General features: G+C 41.2%; 1 protein-coding gene across 7 annotated transcripts in view; it reads left to right on the top strand.

The window, feature by feature from the left end:
• The window catches only part of TENM4 (teneurin transmembrane protein 4), a 1252272-nt gene extending 1231487 nt beyond the window's left edge, over positions 1-20785 (top strand). For 5 of the 7 annotated variants that reach the window (XM_074216997.1, XM_074217000.1, XM_074216995.1 and 2 more), the window contains 3 exons: positions 346-1960; positions 6771-6913; positions 13763-20785. In XM_074216997.1, coding sequence (XP_074073098.1) covers positions 346-1960; positions 6771-6913; positions 13763-14521 — 2517 coding nt within the window. In that variant the 3' untranslated portion in view covers positions 14522-20785. The remainder of the gene's footprint in view (positions 1-345; positions 1961-6770; positions 6914-13762) is intronic. The other 2 variants (XM_074217001.1, XM_074216999.1) reach the window with 1 other exon arrangement.
• The last annotated feature ends 219 nt before the right edge of the window (positions 20786-21004 follow it).

Raw genomic sequence — 21004 nt, 5'->3', positions numbered from 1 at the left:
GGCTCATAAATGTGGTGCTGGAAGGGACATCAGAGACTAACATGAAGGTTATTGGCCACTTGGGGAATCAGGGAAGTCATCTGAATAAAGGATTAAAGAATGGATAGAAATTCAACAAGAAAAGGGGAAGAAGGAGATAAGTAACAACATGAACAAAGTCATAGGGGTGAGAATGTACAGAGCCTATCCAGGGAGGGAAAGCACAGTCTGTAGTGTCTGGGCAAAGGGTACATGAAAGGATGGAAAGTTAAGGGTGGAAAAGATGAGATCAGGCCAGATGAATTCACTTCTCAATTGAATCCCCACCTTCTTCCTCTTTCTTACGCTGCTTCCTTTTTTCTCCAGTCCATGGTGTTGCTTCTCCACAGCCAACGACAATACATCTTTGAATTTGACAAGAATGACCGCCTGTCCTCCGTGACTATGCCAAATGTGGCCCGACAGACTCTGGAAACTATCCGTTCCATTGGTTACTATCGCAACATCTACCGACCCCCTGAAGGCAATGCATCAGTCATCCAGGACTACACCGAGGACGGGCAACTTCTCCACACCTTTTATTTGGGCACAGGCCGCAGAGTGATGTATAAATATGGGAAGCTGTCAAAGTTGGCTGAAATGCTATATGACACTACCAAGATTGGTTTCACTTATGATGAAACAGCAGGCATGCTCAAGACTATTAACTTACAAAATGAAGGATTCACATGTACCATCCGCTACCGGCAGATTGGTCCCCTGATTGACCGACAGATCTTCCGGTTCACTGAGGAAGGGATGGTGAATGCCCGCTTTGACTACAATTATGACAATAGCTTCCGAGTGACAAGCATGCAGGCTGTGATCAATGAGACCCCATTACCAATTGACCTCTACCGCTATGATGATGTGTCAGGAAAGACTGAGCAGTTTGGCAAGTTTGGGGTCATTTATTATGACATTAACCAGATCATTACCACAGCGGTTATGACCCACACCAAGCATTTTGATGCTTATGGGAGGATGAAAGAGGTCCAGTATGAGATATTCCGGTCCCTCATGTACTGGATGACTGTGCAGTATGACAACATGGGACGGGTAGTAAAGAAAGAGCTGAAGGTGGGGCCATATGCCAATACCACTCGCTACTCCTATGAGTATGATGCTGATGGACAACTCCAAACAGTGTCAATTAATGACAAACCCCTCTGGCGCTACAGCTATGACCTCAATGGGAACTTGCACTTACTGAGCCCTGGGAACAGTGCCCGCCTCACCCCTCTAAGGTATGACCTCAGAGATCGGATCACCAGACTGGGTGATGTCCAGTATAAGATGGATGAAGATGGCTTCTTGAGGCAGAGAGGCAATGATGTCTTTGAGTACAACTCAGCAGGCCTGCTCATTAAGGCATACAACCGGGCTAGTGGGTGGAGTGTGAGGTATCGCTATGATGGGCTCGGGAGGAGGGTGTCCAGCAAAACGAGCCATGGTCATCACCTCCAATTCTTCTATGCAGATCTGACCAACCCCACCAAGGTCACCCACTTATACAACCATTCCAGCTCAGAGATCGCTTCCCTCTACTATGACCTCCAGGGCCACCTATTTGCCATGGAGCTCAGCAGTGGAGATGAATTCTACATTGCCTGTGACAACATTGGTACCCCACTGGCAGTCTTCAGTGGGACAGGCTTGATGATCAAGCAGATCTTGTATACTGCTTATGGGGAGATATACATGGACACCAATCCAAACTTCCAGGTTATCATTGGCTACCATGGAGGCCTCTATGATCCACTCACCAAACTCATCCACATGGGAAAAAGAGATTATGACGTGCTGGCAGGTCGGTGGACCAGCCCAGACCACGACATGTGGAAGCGCCTGAAGAGCAACAATATCATGCCCTTCAACCTCTATATGTTTAAAAACAACAACCCCATCAGCAACTCTCAGGATATCAAGTGTTACATGACTGGTAAGTTTTTCATTCAACTCATAAGATACTACAGGTATTTTTCAGCAGTTAGACTGCACCTGTATGAATCCTAGGATCCCCTTTGAAGTGGATGATTCTATCCCAACTTCCAGCTAACTCTGTGATAAAAGATTATTATTATATTATTATAATTAACATAATTATTAATAATTATTCTAACATTTGTATATCATTTTAAAGTTTGCAAAGTGCTTTACAATCATCAGAGATTAAATAATTTAATAATGCTATTATTATGCAGATGCAGATACAGAAGTGAAGTGACTTGCCCAGGTCACTATCCACTAGCCAGTCTACTCCCACCTCTCTGCTTCCAGACAAGTCACTTCATTTCTCAGGACTTCCATTTCCTTTTTTGTAAAGTGAAGAAGGCTTGACTAGACGATCTCTGTGGTCCCTTCTGGCTCTAAAATTCTGTTTCATACCATTCTGGTCTCTTGGTCCTTTCCAACTCTGACATCTTAGATTGTGTTATAATAATGCTATAATAAGCCATATGGTTCCTAGTGCAGAAAGCACTGGAGGTAGGAAGATCTGAGTTCATATTTGACCTCAGATACTTACCACTCATGTGACCTTGGGCAAGTCATTTAACCTTTGTCTACTTTAGTCTCTTCAACTGTAAAATGAGGATAATAACTCTGGAGGTTGATAGGAGAAAATTAGATAAAATTTGTAAAGTGTTTGATTCACTGCCTAGGCTATAATAGGCATTTAAAATGTTTATTTCCTTTCTTCCTTCTAGTCTGTTTTAGGGTCCCTTCCAGTTCTAACATTCTTTGTTTCAGGGTCCCTCCCTGACATTTCATGTTCTAGGCTCCTCTCAGCTCTGACATTCTGTGTTCTAAGGACCCTCCCAACTCCAATATTCTGTGTTCTAGCCTCCTCCAGTCTGATACTCTGTGTTCTAGGCTCCTCCCAGCTCTGGCATTCTGGTTCTAAGGATGCTCTCAGCTCCAACATTCTGTGTTCTAGGCTCCTCCCAGTCTAATACTCTGTGTTTTAGGGTCTTCTCAGCCCTGACATTCTGTGTTCTAGGGTCCCTTGGAGCTCTGATTTTCTGTGTTCTAGACTCCTCCCAGCTCTGTGTCCTCAGGTCTTTCTAGTCTCACTATCCTATGCCCCATAAGAAGAAAAAGAAGGGGGAGGAGGGAGGGGGAGGAGAGAAAAAGGTCGTTACTTTTGAAGGGCCCGTTGTTAAACATGAATATTTTAGCAATTGTACACTTCATGGTGGGAAGCTTTGCTGCCAGCCTCGGAAAAACCTGATGGATTGAGCTGACATTTCCATTCCATCCGTCTGCATTAAGCACTCTTCTTGCCATGCCCTCAAATGAGTTTACTGTGAAATGTGTTGGCAGGTTACTGTAGCTGAAAAAAAAAACCTCAATGTGATGGGAAATGTACTTTTCTGTCAGAGGAAGGGAAAAAAAGTTGTCACTGCCTCTTGGCAAATAAATTAGTCCCTTCTTCCCTGTCTCCACTCACCACTTCTCCCTACACACACACACACACACACACACACACACACACCCATGCATGCATACACATATACATGCACCCATGCATGCATTGGGCATTCTGCAACCATGCATGCACACACACATACACGTACACTCACATACATATGTACAGTGCACATGCACTTGCTCATACATTCGTGTGTGTTCGCATGTGCATGTGTGCATTACACACATGCATGCATGCACACAAACTCACAATGTCCCTTAAATGTTTAATAAAAAACTATTTTCTGCATAGTAAGTCGATGCTTCAGGATGTGCTATGGTGAAAAGAGCCACATAATTCACATACATCAGAAGAACTGACAACTAGGTAGTACAGTGGGTAGAGTGGTCTAGAATCAACCCAACCCCAGATCCTTCTTGTATGACCCTGTGCAAGTCACTCAACCTCTGTCTGCCACAGTTTCCTCACCTGTCAAATGAGGATAATAATAGCACTGACCTAACAGAATTGTTGTGAGAATAAAATGAAATATCCTTTTCTGTAAAATGAAAAGGGTCTAACAAGATGATCTTTATGGTCCTTTCCAGCTCAAAAATTCTGTTTCATAACATTCTGTCCTGTTGGTCCTTTCCAGCTTAAATTGGGTTATAATAATGCTATAATGTGCCACATGGTGCCATCTAAAACCTAAAAACATTATATAGTATAAGTGTTTATCATCATCATTTTTTAAAAGTTCTGATTCTACCACTGATTCACCATGTGATCTTAGGGGAAGCAACCTCCCTGGACCTCAGTTTTCTTATTTGTTGATAGAGAGTTGATCAAAATGAACTCCAAGGTCCCTTCTAGTGCACATTCTTGGATAAGAATCTGATTTCCCCTCTTTTTTCTTCTTGTGGGACACAGGAGAGTGAGACTTGGAAGACCTGAGGACCCAGAATATAACAGAACTGGGAGAGGTCTAGAACACAGAATGTCAGAGCTAGGAGGGGCCTTAGAACATGGAATAACAGAGTTGGAAGGGATCCTTAGAACATTTTTCTAACCTTGTAAGGTGCCCCTGGACCCTTCTCTTGCCTGTATGGGTAAGAATCCTACAGCCATACCTCTAACTGGGCTAGATTCTGGTCTCATTCTATGGAGAACACTTCTCTCAGAAGGGAGGTTTTGTCCCCTACCCAAGATGCTTGCAAAATGTCCCAACTCTTCCTTAGAAAATAAGGCTCCATGACCTGAGGATGGAAGGCCTCAGTGTTTCGAATTCTTAGAATCCAAGAATCTTAGAGTTGGAAGAGTCTACAAGTTAGGAAACCCTTCTTTAGATATGGATTAGTCTAAAGTCTGTTCCAAGTCAAAGATCCTAGAATTCTATGACCTCAGAGGTCAATGTGTCAAGTCATCTCTGGAACATTCCTAATATCCAGACTTTGCTTAAGGAATCCATAATCTCCCTTGGCATACCCATTCCTCTTTGGGATGTCTCTATGCAGAACCAAAATCGGTCTCCATTTTACCTACCCCCACTGCTACCAGTTTTCCCCCTAGATTCAAGCTGAAAAAAAAAATCTAATCCCTCTTTAATATGGTGACCTCTCAGATACTCGAGGCCAGCTACCATATTCCTCACTAAGTCTTCTCTTCATGTTTTTGGTTCTGAATCCTCTCATTATCCTGCTTACCCACCAAGTTTTGGGGTTTTTTTATTTTGTTTTTTGAAATAGACATTTCTTGCTAGAATCTTTTTTGATTTACTACTCATTTAATTACAAACTGAAATAACTGGGTTTTCTACCACTCATAAATTTGAAATCACTGATGGTTGATGCTGCCAATGATTACATGAGGAAGTTTGACTCTTTCACTCCATCACCTTACTTCAAAAGCAATAGAACTATGAAAGCTTCAAATCCCTAAATGCTAGCTCTGGAAGAGACCATAGCAAGTTAAATGAACATAAAACATAGAATGTCAAAAATGGAAAAGGACAGAAAACCCATAATATTTAGCACTAGAAGGGACCTTAGAATAGTGAATGTTAAAAATAGAAAGGGTCAGAAAACCTCTAGTATTAGTGCCAGAAGCAACTTAGAACGTAGAATGTTAATAATGGAAAGGGCAAAAAAAGAGAACTAAAATATAGGATAGGATAGAGGATATTAGAAATGGAAGAGTAAAGGAAACCTAGACTGTTAGAGCTGGAGGAAATCTTAGATTGAACATAGACTATTAGACCAAGAAAGCGGCTTGGAACCTAAGAGCTGGAAGGAGCCTTAAAAGATAGATTAACATAATGGGAGAGCTGAAAGATACCTTAAACATCATTAATCCAACCCTTGATTAAAATTAGAGAAATCTGAGTCCCAAATAACTTGCTGAAAGTCATATGACCTGTTAGAGTGGCAGGATTAGAACTCTCCTAAATTCCAGATGGAGAATTCTTTCTGCACACTATTTATCTTGAGATATAGAGCTGAGAGGGACTGAGGCCTCACAGGATCTTTCCACAGCAAAGCAACAGTGGGGATCCATGAGACTTCATTTGCAGCCACAGCTGATTCCCGCTTCTATTCATAGGGATTCTGCAGTTTGTTATAATGTGACTGATCCTAAAATCCTCAACCCTTCTGATAGACAAGCACCAATTTAAAAACATGAACTTTCAGACTGTTTCCTAAAGGTGCAGTATAAGAATGGTGTCTCTTCTATCATCCCTTTTAAAATGTCATCCACTTTTATCTTGACCAGCCTCCACTTCCTAGGAGTTTGTAACTGTAGAAATGGGTCCTCAGCCCCGGGCAAACTGAGATTTGTGTGGTTATTTTTTCTGTTTTATTTTTTAAGAGCCATATGGTAACCTGCTGGTAATGTGCAATAAGTGAAAGAGCCACCCGACCAAGAAAGTTTGGAAATGAATACTAAGTGAGCAGCAACTAGAGCAGGCCACTTGCCCTTGACCAATATCTGAAAATCCTGGGTCAAAATTGGAGTTGGAATATTCCAAAACACAAGATCTACCCCTTAGAAGTTATGCCACCTTGGGCAAAACAGTTCAACTCTCTGACACTCAACTTTTCCATCTGTATAACCAGGATCATATCAAATTCATACTGTCTGTCTTATCTAGCTACTGTAAAGATCAGATGAGACAAATGCAAAAAACTTTGTAAGCCTTAAAACTCCAACCATCAATGATAGCTTTTAACATTGTTTAATATTGTATTGGTCTCTTTTTCTTTAAACCTGTATTATAGTCTTCAAAAACACCTGTCACAGATAATTATTTCCTTCAATTGTTTTGACTTCTTTCCTATTCCAGATGTCAACAGCTGGCTACTTACCTTTGGATTCCAGCTGCATAATGTGATTCCTGGATATCCTAAGCCGGATTCAGATGCCATGGAACCATCCTACGAGCTTATTCACACACAGATGAAAACCCAGGAATGGGACAATAGCAAGGTAATCTGTGAGCACTCCTGGGAGTTCTGTTTCTTCCAACCTTAAAAACTAAATTTCAGGGGGCGGCTAGGTGGCGCAGTGGATAAAGCACCAGCCCTGGAGTCAGGAGTACCTGGGTTCAAATCGGGTCTCAGACACTTAATAATTAACTTAGCTGTGTGGCCTTGGGCAAGCCACTTAACCCCGTTTGTCTTGCAAAAAAACCTAAATAAATAAAAAATAAAAATAAAAACTAAATTTCAGAATTACTGTCTCCCAAAGAAACTTACTATGGCTCCATCAAAAGAAAACAGAAGCAAAAATTACATGATAAATTTTAAAGTCAAAGAATCTGGTTTTGAACCTTAACTTTGCCACTAATACCTGTATGATCTTGGACAAATAACTTTCCCTGCCTAAACCTCAGTTTGTTGGTATGGTATTATCTAACTCTTTGTTCTATATTCTAACCTCCTTCCAGATCTGATATTCTCTACTCTAATCCCCTTTCAACAACATTCTAAGGATCCTCCCACCTCTAATCTTTTGTTCTATTCTCTATTCTAATATCCCTTTCAGCTCTATCTTTCTCTATTCTAAGGTCCTTTCAGCTCTGACATTCTCAACTGTGATACATTTTGGTCCAAGAATCCTCCCAGTTCTGATACTTTTGGAGATCTAAAATCCTTCTCGGGTCTGACATCTTGTATTCTAAATCCCTTCCAGCTCTAATATTTTGATTCTAAGACTTTTCTTTTCCAGTTTTAACAATGTGTGATCTCAGATTCCCCCACCACCACCACCACCACTGTAATTGTAAGATTCTATTCCATTTCATTATATGACAGCCACTATGCCTGGACTCCCCCACACCCCCTCCCACAATCTCCAAAGCAGAAAAATTATTATCTTCCACTTCCAGAGTCAGGGGGAAAGAATCCCCTATACCTAAACTCTCCTTATATCTCTTAATTTTTTGTATATGTGAAGAATCAGTGGTTTGAAAGACCTTAGTCTGTATTATTATATAATAAAAGTAATGCTGGAGACAGAATCCATGTCATCTCTGCCACTTACCAACTATGTGACTGAACAAGCTGTACTCCCTCTTTTTGCCTTGGTTTCATAATCTGTAAAATGGGCACCATAATACTTATGCTATCAATCTCAAAAGGTTTTTTTAAATGTGTGTTTGAAAGTGTGACATGATATAGAAATAGAAATTGCCCTTATTTAGGCGTTTAATCCTTCTGAGCCTGCTAAGCATTATGTTGATCTAAATGTCAGTCTGCAGCATTTTCTTACTCCTCCTCCAAAATATTCTGCCTTAACTAATCCATATGCACCCTTCCCAAAAAGGAAAACCCAGAAGATAGATTCAGACTGGCAAATATGCTCTGTTGAGAAGGTGAACAAAACTCTGATCCCTGATGAGCCTAGAATTGGGACACTGGAACTTTACAGTCACAGAAACTTCAATCATTGCCACCTTTCTCCCCACAGAAGGCATGTGGCAATAACGAGCTCCCTACCACCCAGTCTCTTTAAAGCTGAGTGGAACCTTCCAGATCATATACCCTGCCCCTTTTTTAACCAAAGAGGATACTAAAATCCAAATATGTCATATTAAGTAAATCCTTAGACTCATATAATGTCAGAACTAAAAGGGACTTTGACCATTATCTAGTCCAGCCTGGTTATTTTACAGATGAGAAAACTGAAGTTTGCAGAAGTTAAACAATTCTCAATTCACAGGACTTGATGCTAGGCTACCTTATTTTCTCTAGAATGAGGGTACAGCCTATTGAATGTCTCTGGCTTCTTCCTTCTCAGTGCCATATTAATTCTTATGGCTCCCTCCTTTTTAAAATAATTAACAGGATCTCCTCAGTGTGGGAATCAGCTATACTAACACTTAAAACCTCAACTCCTCCACTCCTAATGCCCAACTCTTCTTTACCCAATAACAGCTTTTATGGAAAAGGTCCAGGGTATTTGGCAGCCTGGAAGTTCAACCTAAAACAAGGACTAACGTGACATGGTAGCCAAGAACATTAAGAAAATCACATTAATGGTAGCATAGCATAACATCCAAAACAAGAAAGGAAATAACCCTGCTGCCCACTTAGTTATTGGTTTTACATCTGAGTGTTAGATTTGTTGTTGTTGAGACATTTCAGTCATGTCTGGTACTTTGTGATCCCATTTGGTATTTTCTTGGTAAAGATACTGCAGTGTTTTGCCATTTCCTCCTCCATCTTATTTTACAGATGAGGAAACTGAGGCAAACAAACGTAAGTGACTTGCCCAGGGTTACACAGTTAGTTGGATTTGTATTTTAGGTCTTCTTGAATCCAGGTCTGGTAACCTAGCCATTATACTACATAACTTCTTTGTGTTATATTTTAGGAAGAATATTAACAGTCTAGAGTGCACCCAGAAAGAGGTCATCAGATTGGTGATGGTACTGAGAACCCTGCCATATAAGGAACTAACAATACTTAACTTAGAGAAGAAAATTAAGGAGTGGAAGGAGAAAAGACTTGATAATTATCTTCAAGTTCTCAATGAGTTTTCATGTTAAAGAGTTATTATACTACTTGGTCCCTAAAGGAAGAACCAAGAACTTTGGATACAGATTTAAGCTTGATGATGGCCTCAGACACTTACTAGTTGGGTGCCCTTGGACAGTCACTTATCTCTGCCCCAGTTTCCTCATCTGAAAAATGAGCTTGAGAAGGAAATGGCAAAACCAGTCTAGTATCTTTGTCAAGAAAACCCCAAATGGGATCATGAAGGGTTGAACAAAAGGAAGAATATGCTAATGATTATAACTCTTCAGAAGTAGAATGGGTTGCTTCAGTGATTTTCTCATTGCTTGAGGCCTTCAAGCCAAGGCTGGATTATTCTGATTCAATCTGATTCAACAAACTTTTATTAATATGTTGTAGCTGAGGATTCCTGCTCAGATTCAAATTGATGAAGATGGTTCTTTGCATTCTAACAGTCTGTCATTCAAGGAACCTTTCTATAAACAAAAAATCATCCTTGCCTTTCTCTATCCTGATGGCCCAGGAGCCTTCTTCTGATCCCTTTAGGATCTCAGGAGTACTGATGTCAGCTACAGCTATCACTTAGTTGTCTCTCATTCTTGTTACTTGACCTGATTGGCCTTTGCCAATTAGACTCATCCTTGTTGACTCGTCTTGTCAATGGATTATTGATTCTGGCCCTTGGCAGGCACAAGGGATCTTTGTTGTGAAGTGAGCTGTAGTTTTCATGAAACTCAAGGAAATAATTGTGCTCAGACAAGGTTCTATTAATTATAAAGAGGACTTGATTTCAGTTAGAAGCCAGTGGTTCTGACTCAGAAATAATTTTCCAGAGCCTCTGACAGTCAACTGAATGATTTCTAAGAATAGGGATTTCCCCCAAATTCCCAGGAAGCAAAGAAGCATCATTTTGGAAATAGTCGTGACATCTTACGAGAACCTTCCCTGACTGTCTTTTTCGTACCCTTCTTCAGGTAGATGGTTTAAGGAAGGTCTTTTCATTATCAGATCAGCCTGGTAGCCAGGCTGGCACAAATTAAAACTATTAAGTAAACTTTGTTTTGAATTTTGAATTTTCCTATGTTTATTGATTTACTTATTTGTGTAGACCCCTGAATGCTTAATTTCCTTCCTGTGATGGCATATCTCATTTTCCTTTCTGCTTACCCTGGAAGTCAATCAATCAGTTGAGAAATATATATTAAATACCAACCATGTGCCAGATCCAGAGTCAGATGCTGTGAATGCAAACACAGAAGTAAAACAACATCTACCCTTAACAAGTTTTACTTTCTATGGGAGGGAAGAAGGGAGCTGCCTCAAGTTCACATTTAAGCAAATAGAGGACATGTAGAAAATAAATACAAAGTGATTGAGGGGATGACAATAAAAATTCAAGGAATAAGAAAAAGTTTCTTAAAGAAGGTAGTAATTGGACTGAACCTTGAGAAAAGGAAGGAGGCAGAGAACATGGGAAATAAAGAGGAGGGGAATTGAGTATCCCATATGGTGAATGGCAAGCAGACCAGTTTGGCTAGAATATAGAGGATAGAAGGGGAACTCATTTGTAATCAGACTGAAAAGATAGGTACAGCCAGATTAGGTGAAGGGCTTTAAATATCAAACTGAGGAGTTTATAATTTATCTTTTTTTATCCCCCTTAATAATGTTAGTGCCTTCCCTCCATTGATTATCTCAATTTATCCAGTCCATTGCTTGTTTGCACAAAGTTGTTTGCATATTGTCTTCCTCATTAAATCTGAGCTCCTGGAGAGTCAGGATTGTCTTTTACCTTTCTGTATATCCCCAAAACTTGAGAACTGGCACATAGTAGGAACTTAATAAATACTAATTAGCTGACTGATTAACTTACAAAGACAGTAGTGGACTACTAAAGTTTCTTGTGAAGGAGAGTTATAAGGGATGACCTGTATTTTAGGAATATCAATTTGTGTGAAGAAAGGATTATAGAGGGTAGAGTCTGGATTAAGGGAGATCAATTGGGAGGGCATAGGTAAGTGATAAGGGCCAAAATTAAAGTAGCAACTGGCAAGGGACAAAAAGGAGATATGTGTGAGGGATGTTAAGGAATTTTAATAGATAAAAATTGTCAAGTAATTGTATGTAGGAGTTGGAGGAAAGCAGAGTCAGAGAAAGAAAGAAAGACAGAGGCAGAGATAGAGAAGTTGAGATTGCAAGCCTAGATGGCTGGAAGAATAATGGTGCCCTGGTCAGAAGTAGGAAGGCTAAAGGGAGGACTAGATGTAGGGCAAGAGAGGATAAATTCCATTTGGAGAATGTTGAGTTTAAGATACCTAGGAACATTCAGGTGGAAATGTTCAGTCAGCAGTTGGTAATGCAAGACTAGGGTTCAGGAAGGAGGTGAGGGGGATATGTCGGTTTGAGAATCACTTGCATAGAAGAAATAGTTAAACTCATAGGAGGTGAAAAAGAAAGTTGAGAGAGAAAAGAGGATAGTACCAGGAAAGTCCTAATTTGCACTTATCCATAGGGAGTGAGATGTAAGTAATGGTACAGTCAAAGAGACTGAGAAGGATCAGTTAGGAGGTGAAAAGAACCCTATCAAAGCAGAATCACAGAACTCAAGGATGAGCAAGCATATAGACAAAAAGGGATCCTCAACAGTGGCAAAAGCATCAGAGGGGACATGGGGAAATGAGAACTGAGAAAAAAATCATTGGATTTAATGAAGAAATCCACTGGGGACCGTAGAAAGAGTAGTTTCAGTTGTCAGGTATGAAGGAGATCTAAGAACAAGGAATTGGTGGAAAAAATGAATATGGACAACAGGTTCTTAGAGTCTATCATTCATCTCTGTGAACTCAACAATAGTAAATTTCTTTTATTATCTTTCTACCTATCTCAGTTATATTGATTCTATTCTTTTCAGTCCAAAAATTATTATGTAAGAAGGCAGAAAAAAAATAGGAGTTAAGTGGGTTCTGTTTTCTGACACTAAAAAGCAGACCTATCCTCTTTTCCTTATTGTAACTTTATTTGGAGGCCCTGTTGTCCCTTGATTTTTCCTTACCAACCTCAGAGCCTTCTGAGCTATAGCACTGCTGATAGTATACATGCATCTCTGGATCATTCTCTTGTATTATCAATCCTCTCCTGGGTGATTTAGATTTTTAAAATCTAAAGTTAGTGGATGAGTTTCCATATTGGTCTCTTTTGATAACTCTCCTTTTTCCTGCTTACTCATTACCCATAAGTGCCTTTTTTGAGAGTTTTCTAAGACTTTTTTTCTCTGAACCCTATGAAAGCTATCCTACCAAAATCTAATGTGTGAATCAGTCTTTCTATATACCTATCCATATTATCTATCTATCATCTATCTATCTATCTATTTATCTATCTATCTATCTATTTTTCCATCTATCTATATGTTCTTGCTGCTTAGTCTTTTTCAATCATGTGACACTTTTTAGGATTTTCTTTGCAACAATACTGGAATGGTTTTCCATTTCCTTTTCCAGCTTATTTTACAGATAAGGAAATTGAGACAAACAGGATAAAGTGACTTGCCCAAGGTCACATAGCTATTAAGTGTCTGAAACTGGATTTAAATGCAGGAAAATGAGTCTTCCTAAGTTCTAGCCCTGGCTATCTATCCACTGTACATGCATGTGTGTGTATATGTACATTATATATATATAATATATATCACGTATACATATATGTTTGTATATAAGTTCAATAAGATATACACACATATATTTAGTATATAAACTCTATTGTATGTATGTATGCATATATTCACATCTAAAGATATAGATACAGATGATAGATATAGATATATAGTAGAAGTAGCTATAAAGAATTAGTCCTTTCTTTCAAAAAGTTCCCATCATTTTCAAACTACCCTCTATAGAATCAATGGAATGACACAAACAATAAGCATGTAGGATAAGATGTTTTAAATGGATTATAATCTGCTCCAGTGGAGATCCAAGGACAAAAAAATTAGACAAATCCAATTGTATTTTAAAGGGGAGCACAACTAAAGGAGACCAACTAAATACCAACTAATTTGGGAGAGAGAACTGGCATTTGAATGGATCAGAAAATCTTCATGCAAGAGAGTCCCTAAAAACATCAAGATAAAGATGGAGGTCAAATGCATAAGCAATTAATGTAGTTAGTGGAAAGAGCAATGAGGAGATTCAGTCACAATCCCCTGCTATTAGGGAGTAGATACTCCATAAATATCCATTCATAGAATGAATGAATGAATTTACTGTATTTCTTGTTTTCCATATTCTCACCAGTTCTATTTCTCTATTTTGTCCCTCAGTCTATCCTCGGAGTACAGTGTGAGGTGCAGAGGCAGCTAAAATCCTTCGTTACCCTGGAACGGTTTGAGCAGATCTATGGTTCTCATATTGTTGGGTGCCAGCAATCCCAGGAAGCCAAGAAATTTGCCTCCGGTGGGTCTGTCTTTGGCAAGGGAGTAAAATTTGCCATGAAAGATGGTCGGGTGGCCACCGACATCATCAGCACAGCCAGTGAGGATGGTCGGAGGATTGCTGCCATCTTGAACAATGCCCACTATCTGGAGAACTTGCACTTCACAATAGAGGGGGTAGACACACACTACTTTGTGAAACCAGGGCCCTCAGAGAATGACTTGACCATCTTGGGCCTCAGTGGGGGACGACGGACCCTGGAGAATGGGGTGAATGTCACAGTTTCCCAGATCAACACAATGCTCAATGGAAGGACTAGACGCTATACAGACATCCAGCTCCAGTATGGGGCACTGTGTTTGAATACCCGCTATGGGACCACCATAGATGAAGAGAAGGCACGTGTGTTGGAGCTGGCCAGACAGAGGGCTGTGGGCCAGGCCTGGGTCCGAGAGCAGCAGAGACTACGGGAAGGGGAGGAGGGGGTCCGCTCCTGGACAGAGGGGGAGAAGCAACAGGTGTTGAGCACCGGGCGGGTACAAGGCTATGATGGATACTTTGTCATCTCGGTGGAACAATACCCAGAACTGGCCGACAGTGCCAGCAACATTCACTTCATGAGACAGAGTGAGATGGGCAGAAGGTGACAGAGAGGGTCCAAGCATTAACTTCTTGCCAAAGACAGCTACTCTCTTGTGGCCACTTACCTGACTGTGTTGTACTCTGGAAAAATGAAAACAAACAAACAAACAAACAAACAAAAAACAAAAACAGAAAAAGAAAAAAAGAAAAAATTTTCTTAATGAGTGCAGAAAAGGAAAAAAAAGAGATTGGTTGCACGGTAACTCATGCAACATCCTTTCTTTTTTTAATTTGGCCTTCACACGTTTTTTGCAAAGAACAGAAGGTATTATTTTTTCCCTTAGTGTGATCAAAGTGAAAACTTTCCTGTCTCTTGTTCCTTTTTTTATGTTGTGGTTTGGGGTCGTGTTTTCTTTTCTTCTCTTTTTTGTCCTTTCCAGATGAGTGGGTCAGTGTCTTTTCCTAAGTACTTGGTCAGTCAGAAGTGAGCGCAGAATGCCTGGTCCCACCTCAGGTCTGGGCTTCGGAAGACAAGAGGGAAAGGTGGGATTGGAAGAGAGATAGAAGGAAACCACACCCCAGTGCACTTAAAGTTTCCAGGGGCCCAGGCTGGGTCTGCTGGGTGGGAGTAACAGGGAGGAGGTCCTACTGCATCTTTGAATCCTTGGTAGGGCCCTTGTGCCTCCATGTAGCCCCTGCCCAGTATTTTGTGCCTCTGGAGACCCCAAAACCAGCATGTCCCTTTGCTGGAGGCCAAGGTGACATTCAGCACCCTTCCCCATGGGCCCCAGACTAAAAGACCCAACTTTAGATCTTGAAACTAGATATGTAAGACCACCACCATCCCTTCTTCCCACTCAATCCTTACCTCCCCTTGCAGATCATTAAGCCTTCCAGCTTGAAAAGGTTTTTCCTCTTACTCCCTAGTCTAATGACTGAATAGTACAGTAGCAATCCTAAGACCTGAGTTCAAATTCCAGCTCTGCCACTGGACATGGCCAAGTCACTCCCCCTCTCTGGGGCTCACATTTCTCCTCCATAATATGAGGCTTAGTCTAGATCCTCTAAATCTCCTTCCAGAGGTAACATTCCATGAGTCTAGAACTTATTGCTCAAGACTGAGTACTCCACTTAACACCTTGTGAAATTAGCCAGGTTCCTTATTTTGTGAGGCCATGGTTTCTTGTCATAGTTGGGTTCCCCTTCGGATTCCACTATTCACCATGAGCAGAGCTGAGGCTAGTTTTAGGTAATTAGATGAGATTAAAGGGAGGCTCAGGAGAAGGAGGGGTTAATGTCCCCATAAGGGAAGCTTCCTGCCACAAGCAGAGGACTTTGTAAACAGTAGGTGCTTAATAAATGTTGGTTGTGATGAAATGATACAGGTGGCAGTGAAGTTCAGAATTCGCCTTCTTTCTCAAAGTCCCTTTGATATACCCTGGCTAGAGTTGGAAGGGTGTAGTGTTGCCATGGCACAAGATAGGTGAGGTGGGGTCCAGAAAAAAAAAAGATATTATTCAGTGGAATGTAAGGAGACAAAATGTTTGGGGGGAGGTGGGAGGGGATGTCTTTCTGGTAAGCTGATTGAAGAAGAGTCCAGAGCCAGAAATGACATTAGCAATCCTTGAAAGTTCACAAGCCCCTCAAAAAAATCTGGCATATGGCAGACTTGCTGAGTGCTGTGGAATGGGTCATGAAATAATTAATACTTGGGAGGGGTTGGGAGGAGAAGCATTCCTGGAAATAACCTTTAGCTGGACAAGAGCCCTAGAGGCAATTTGCATAGAGGAAGGGACCTTGGATCTGGAGTTCTGAGGACCTGAGCTCAGCTGCTATCTCACCTGTGTGACATTGAGCAAGTTATTTCTCAGCTTTAGAACCTCAGGATTTTCATTTGTCAAGGACTGGCTGGCAGCCTAATGGCCCTTTTAGCTCTAAATCCCATTTTCCCTTTTTTTTTTCTTTTTGCTTATAGAAAGATCACCTGCTGAAAACCTTACTTAACACGTCAGTGTGTTTTGTACTGAGGTGTTCCAGGGGCCACTAAGACAGGAGTCTCCCACCATCCATGAGCCGGCCCTCCTTGAGTCAGGGTTGCCCACCAGTCACAAAAGAAGAGTAGGAAGAGAAGCAAAGTTTTCCTCCAGACTCCTTTTCACCCAGGAGATGTGCTATAGGTGTGCCATTTGCAAATGTCCACAGAGTAGGGACAATGTGGGTCAGCCTTGACTTTGGGTATCTGGGAAGTGGATGAGCTGGAGAGAGCTGAGCTTCCCCTACTCTAAATGTGTGTGTGTGTGTGTGTGTGTGTGTGTGTATGTGGGACACTCATATTAAGCGTTTGCTGTCAACAAAGAGTTCCTTTCCTTGGTCACACACTTCATTGCCATGGTCATCAATGTGAGAGGGGAGCAGGAAGAGATGCTACCACCTTCTTTTGGGGGGCTGGCTTGTTGAAAAATGGGCCTTTTGTGGTAGCAAATGGGTTTCATTTACATTAAGTGTGGAAAATGGATTTCAAGTCTGAGCTATTCCCAGTGGAAACCTTCTTGGACTGATAAGCTCTCGGTACCTTTATAGCCTTACTCACGGAGTCTTCAGATTATTACACAAGCTAATGAAAGTAGGCCGGTCTCTCAATTTCCAAAAGCCTGTGCACTTTGTAGTCTGTGCTAGGCCAAGAACTAGAGGACAGTTCAAATCTGCCTGAAGGAAAAGGAATTTATTTGCCTTAGGTTTTCAGGTGGGAGGGGCAGAGGTGAGAGATTGTATTTAATGGGGTGTTCTTCAAGTTAAAGAAAAAAAACAGAAGTCACGCTACTATGAAAATGGACTTTGGGTCTGTCCACTTATTTCACTGCCACCTCTAAATCCAGAACTCTGCTGAATCACAGGACATACCTTGAATGCTGCCAGATTAGTGCCAGCCCTCGGAGCTGGACACTCGATCTCTGTCTAGCCATATCTGCTTTAAGGTGCAACCAGATGAAATGGGACTAAGCCCAGAGAGTTTGGATGGGGGAGTCAAGAAAACTTGGTTCCAATCCAGAACTGTCACTCACTTGCTCTGTGACTAGGACAACTCACTTCCCCTTTGGTGATCTTAGATCCTTCCTCTATAAAATGAAGGGATTGTACTAGATGATCTGTCTCTGAGGCTCTGACTTCTATGGATCAATTCATCTTGCTCAGAAAAAAATGCCTATGTGCTACCGTTTCTTCATGCCCCCCAATCCTTGGGGGCTTCAGCTTCTAAAATGCCATTTGATGATGGCCTATTCCCAATGACAAGGGTGGCTGTCAGTGGCTCTAATGGGATGCCTACTGGTCTCTTAGCCCTCCTCAGGAAGGAGAAATTATTAGGATTACCTACTGCAAACTGCAGAGACAGCAAATTGACTAAGGCAAGGAGTCTCAGCATCATCCTGTTGCCATAAACCCAATTATCTGAAGCCCTGCCATGCTTAGCCTTTGGTTTGGAAGCACTGGAAAGTCTCTCGCATTGTTTCTTTTTAGCTACATAATGGAAGAGAGGAAGCAGATTTGTGCTGATAGATCATAGAGGATAGAAGTAAGAACAGAAGTGGGCTAGAAAATAACAGGAAGGCAGATTTCATCTCAGTAGGAAGAATGTTCTAACAATTCAAATTGTCCCACTATGACATGGGCTTCTTCATTGGGCAGTGAGGTCACCATCCCTGAGGGTCTTCAAGCTGAGGCTAGATGAGCTGCAAGAAATAGTATAGAGGATGCTTCTGTTCAGTTAGAAGTTAGACTGGATAACTCTCAAAGTTTGTTCTCCTGACCTTTTCTAATTTGAGAGTCTTATATATGGTAAAAGAGCATTAGCAAAACAGAAAGACTTCAGAATATCAGGGAGGGACCTAAAAGACCTGAGAGGTAATCCAACCCACCCCATCCCCCTATTTGACTCCTTACCTTTTTGAATTGTCTTGTCCTTAAGGATGGTGGATAATTTATGCTGAACTGGCCTCTCCATCACCTTGACTCCCCCGTGACCAGAAACACATTTTTATGAAATGGGCAATCAGGTTTTATACATAACCTACAAAGTTGGAAAAGAATAACTCTTTAGGCAAATCTAAAAGTTCCATCCAGTGACTTAATTCATGATCTAGGCTTTATAAGGACTGGACTCAGTCCAAAGTTAAACAAGCTAGATCATAGTTTTCACCAAATACATTGGGTTGCCTCAACAGGAATGAGTTCTCCTCACTTGAGGTCTTCCAAGTGGAGAGAGGATAAAACACATAAGGGGATAGGAATGCTGTAGGAAAGATTTCTTTTGTATAGATAATCTCTGGGGCCCTTCCAACTTGTGGCTGTATATGCATTGGTCAGTTTGCACCTCCTTTGGTTGACCTTAATTCTTGGATAGTTGTGTTGGGTTGATCTCTGACCAGACAAGGAAGTTAACTATAAAATGGATCCTCCAACTTCTTCCCCAACTCACCCACACATACTCCTCTAATCCTGTGCCTCTTGAGGAGGACACAAAGCTATTCCTTTCCATTGGTCTCACTGAGTAAGACTGAGTTTTTCCCCAGTTTTTAGTCAGGGAGAATCATATATTTTACCCACAAGGTAGAGCAAGTTCTTAAGCAATTCTGCTTTCAGGTGAGGGCCCTACCACTCATTTCTCAAAGATACCAGTTGAAATTAGGATCTTGGGAGCCACCAAAAGATGTGGAGTTTAATTTCTACATTAAGAATCCATGATGTGAAGCCAATGAGAAACTAGGAGATGTTGAAAATCAAAGAGGACTGCTTTGAAATACAAGTCCTTGTTTCACTGAAGGGATCATAGACAAAGGGGAGGAGGGAAGGAGGATGTGTTTGGTCTACTAAATAACACCCAAAGATAAATCAAAAAAATTTTAATAAGAATAAGAACCATTTCATCTGTGACTTGTAAATGTCATTCTGATGGATTACAGAGAGATCCATTTTACAGAGACAAGATTCTTAACATGAAATTTTAGAATTTGATTTTATGATCTCCAGCAAGGGCACAACTTATCTGCAGCAGTCTAATTTGCTTCAGCCAGTGCATAATTGAAACCTGGGCACACAGCTTTCACACAGGTCTGCCTCAAGGCAGCACTGGAGGAATACACACTCAACATCAGTAAGGTTCCCAGTTCTCTTTGTAGGGTTCAGAGCCTAGGTTGGATTGGTTCAGTCAACCCACTGCTTACCAGAGCCAGGTTTGTGCCTTTGCCAGGGTCTGGCCATGGGGCAGATATATCTTGGGCCAATTGATTTCCAATCTGCTTGACAACAACTGACCATTTGGTGAAATGTACCAGAGCTCTTGGTTTCAAGGGGTTGGAAACAGCCAAGACCTTTTCCAAGTCTGACTTTTTCCAAGTCATTCCTATCCTCCTAGAGGCAGAAATAACTTTATTTGGTGTATATGAATCACAGCCAAGTTTCCGTATTTGTCCCATTGCAGGAGAGGAGGAAGAACAAGTGTTTGGTGAAAATCCTTTCATCTAACCTTGAGTACAGCAGCAAATTCTAGGAGTAGGTATCTTGCCCTGAGCAACACCCAATCAACCGCTGTATAATTTCCATTTCCCTTTGAAACCAACTTGTTATAAGAGGCAAAGGGGTACATGAATAGACATGGGTCTGGTGATATCCCCAGTTCCATTGCTAAATGGCAAATTTTAAGGTAAGCAGAAAGTGACAGATGGTAGTGAAATAGAGGACATAGGGCAGAGGCACAGGATTAGAAATGTCTTTTTTTTTTTTGCTTCATTGGTGAACCTTCCAGCTGCTCTCAAGAAAGTGTATCTATCTGGACACCTCCCAATGGACTCCAGGACATATCCTGGAGGAGAATACCAGATGGACCACAGGAAAACTGAAATCAGAGCAGCTCCGACCCAAAAGGAGGCTTAGGTGGAAGACTGCATCCCCTACCCAAGAAATCAAAACATGGAATTCCCCTTTTCTAACCTGGCCTACTAATTTCACATGAGGACTTCTGAATCTGCAGCCTGGATGAAAAAGACTTTGTATCAGAGCTGCCTTGTGAAAACCCACACTGGAGACCCCAGCATTGCTGCGTGTAATAGTTTTCCTGAAGTCTGGAACTAATTTTGAGAAATTTTTTTTTCTCGACACCTTGTGTTTCTAACACTGTATTCTTGACTGTGTAAATACCGGGCAAGGCTGTAAATAAATGCAGATGTAGATACCTTCTAGAAAAACAAAAACAACAAAAACAAAAAAAAACAGAAGTGATCCTGTGTAGCCTTCGGTGACAAATAAAAGAATATTTTGTGTTTAAAGGTTTTTCAGGGGCTTTCTTGATGGGAGAAATTAGTGGCCTCCCTCTGAAGCTAGTAAAATCATGAGGTCTTGGGAGTTAAGGGGTTGAGGGATATGAGATATCCTGATCTCAGTGGGCTCTTCCATCTTTGAGTCCCTTGAAAAGATGGCAGTCATTGGCTAAGACTCTCACCTCCTCAGTTCCCCAGTCACTAGCTGCCTGCCTGTCAGAACAGATTGATTCACAC

This window comes from Macrotis lagotis, chromosome 1 (genome assembly GCF_037893015.1).
Source record: "Macrotis lagotis isolate mMagLag1 chromosome 1, bilby.v1.9.chrom.fasta, whole genome shotgun sequence".
In the NCBI taxonomy this organism is placed as follows: Eukaryota; Metazoa; Chordata; class Mammalia; order Peramelemorphia; family Peramelidae; genus Macrotis; species Macrotis lagotis.
The sequence above is the reverse complement of the archived record's forward strand: the minus strand, read 5'-3'. Positions and strand labels throughout refer to the sequence as shown.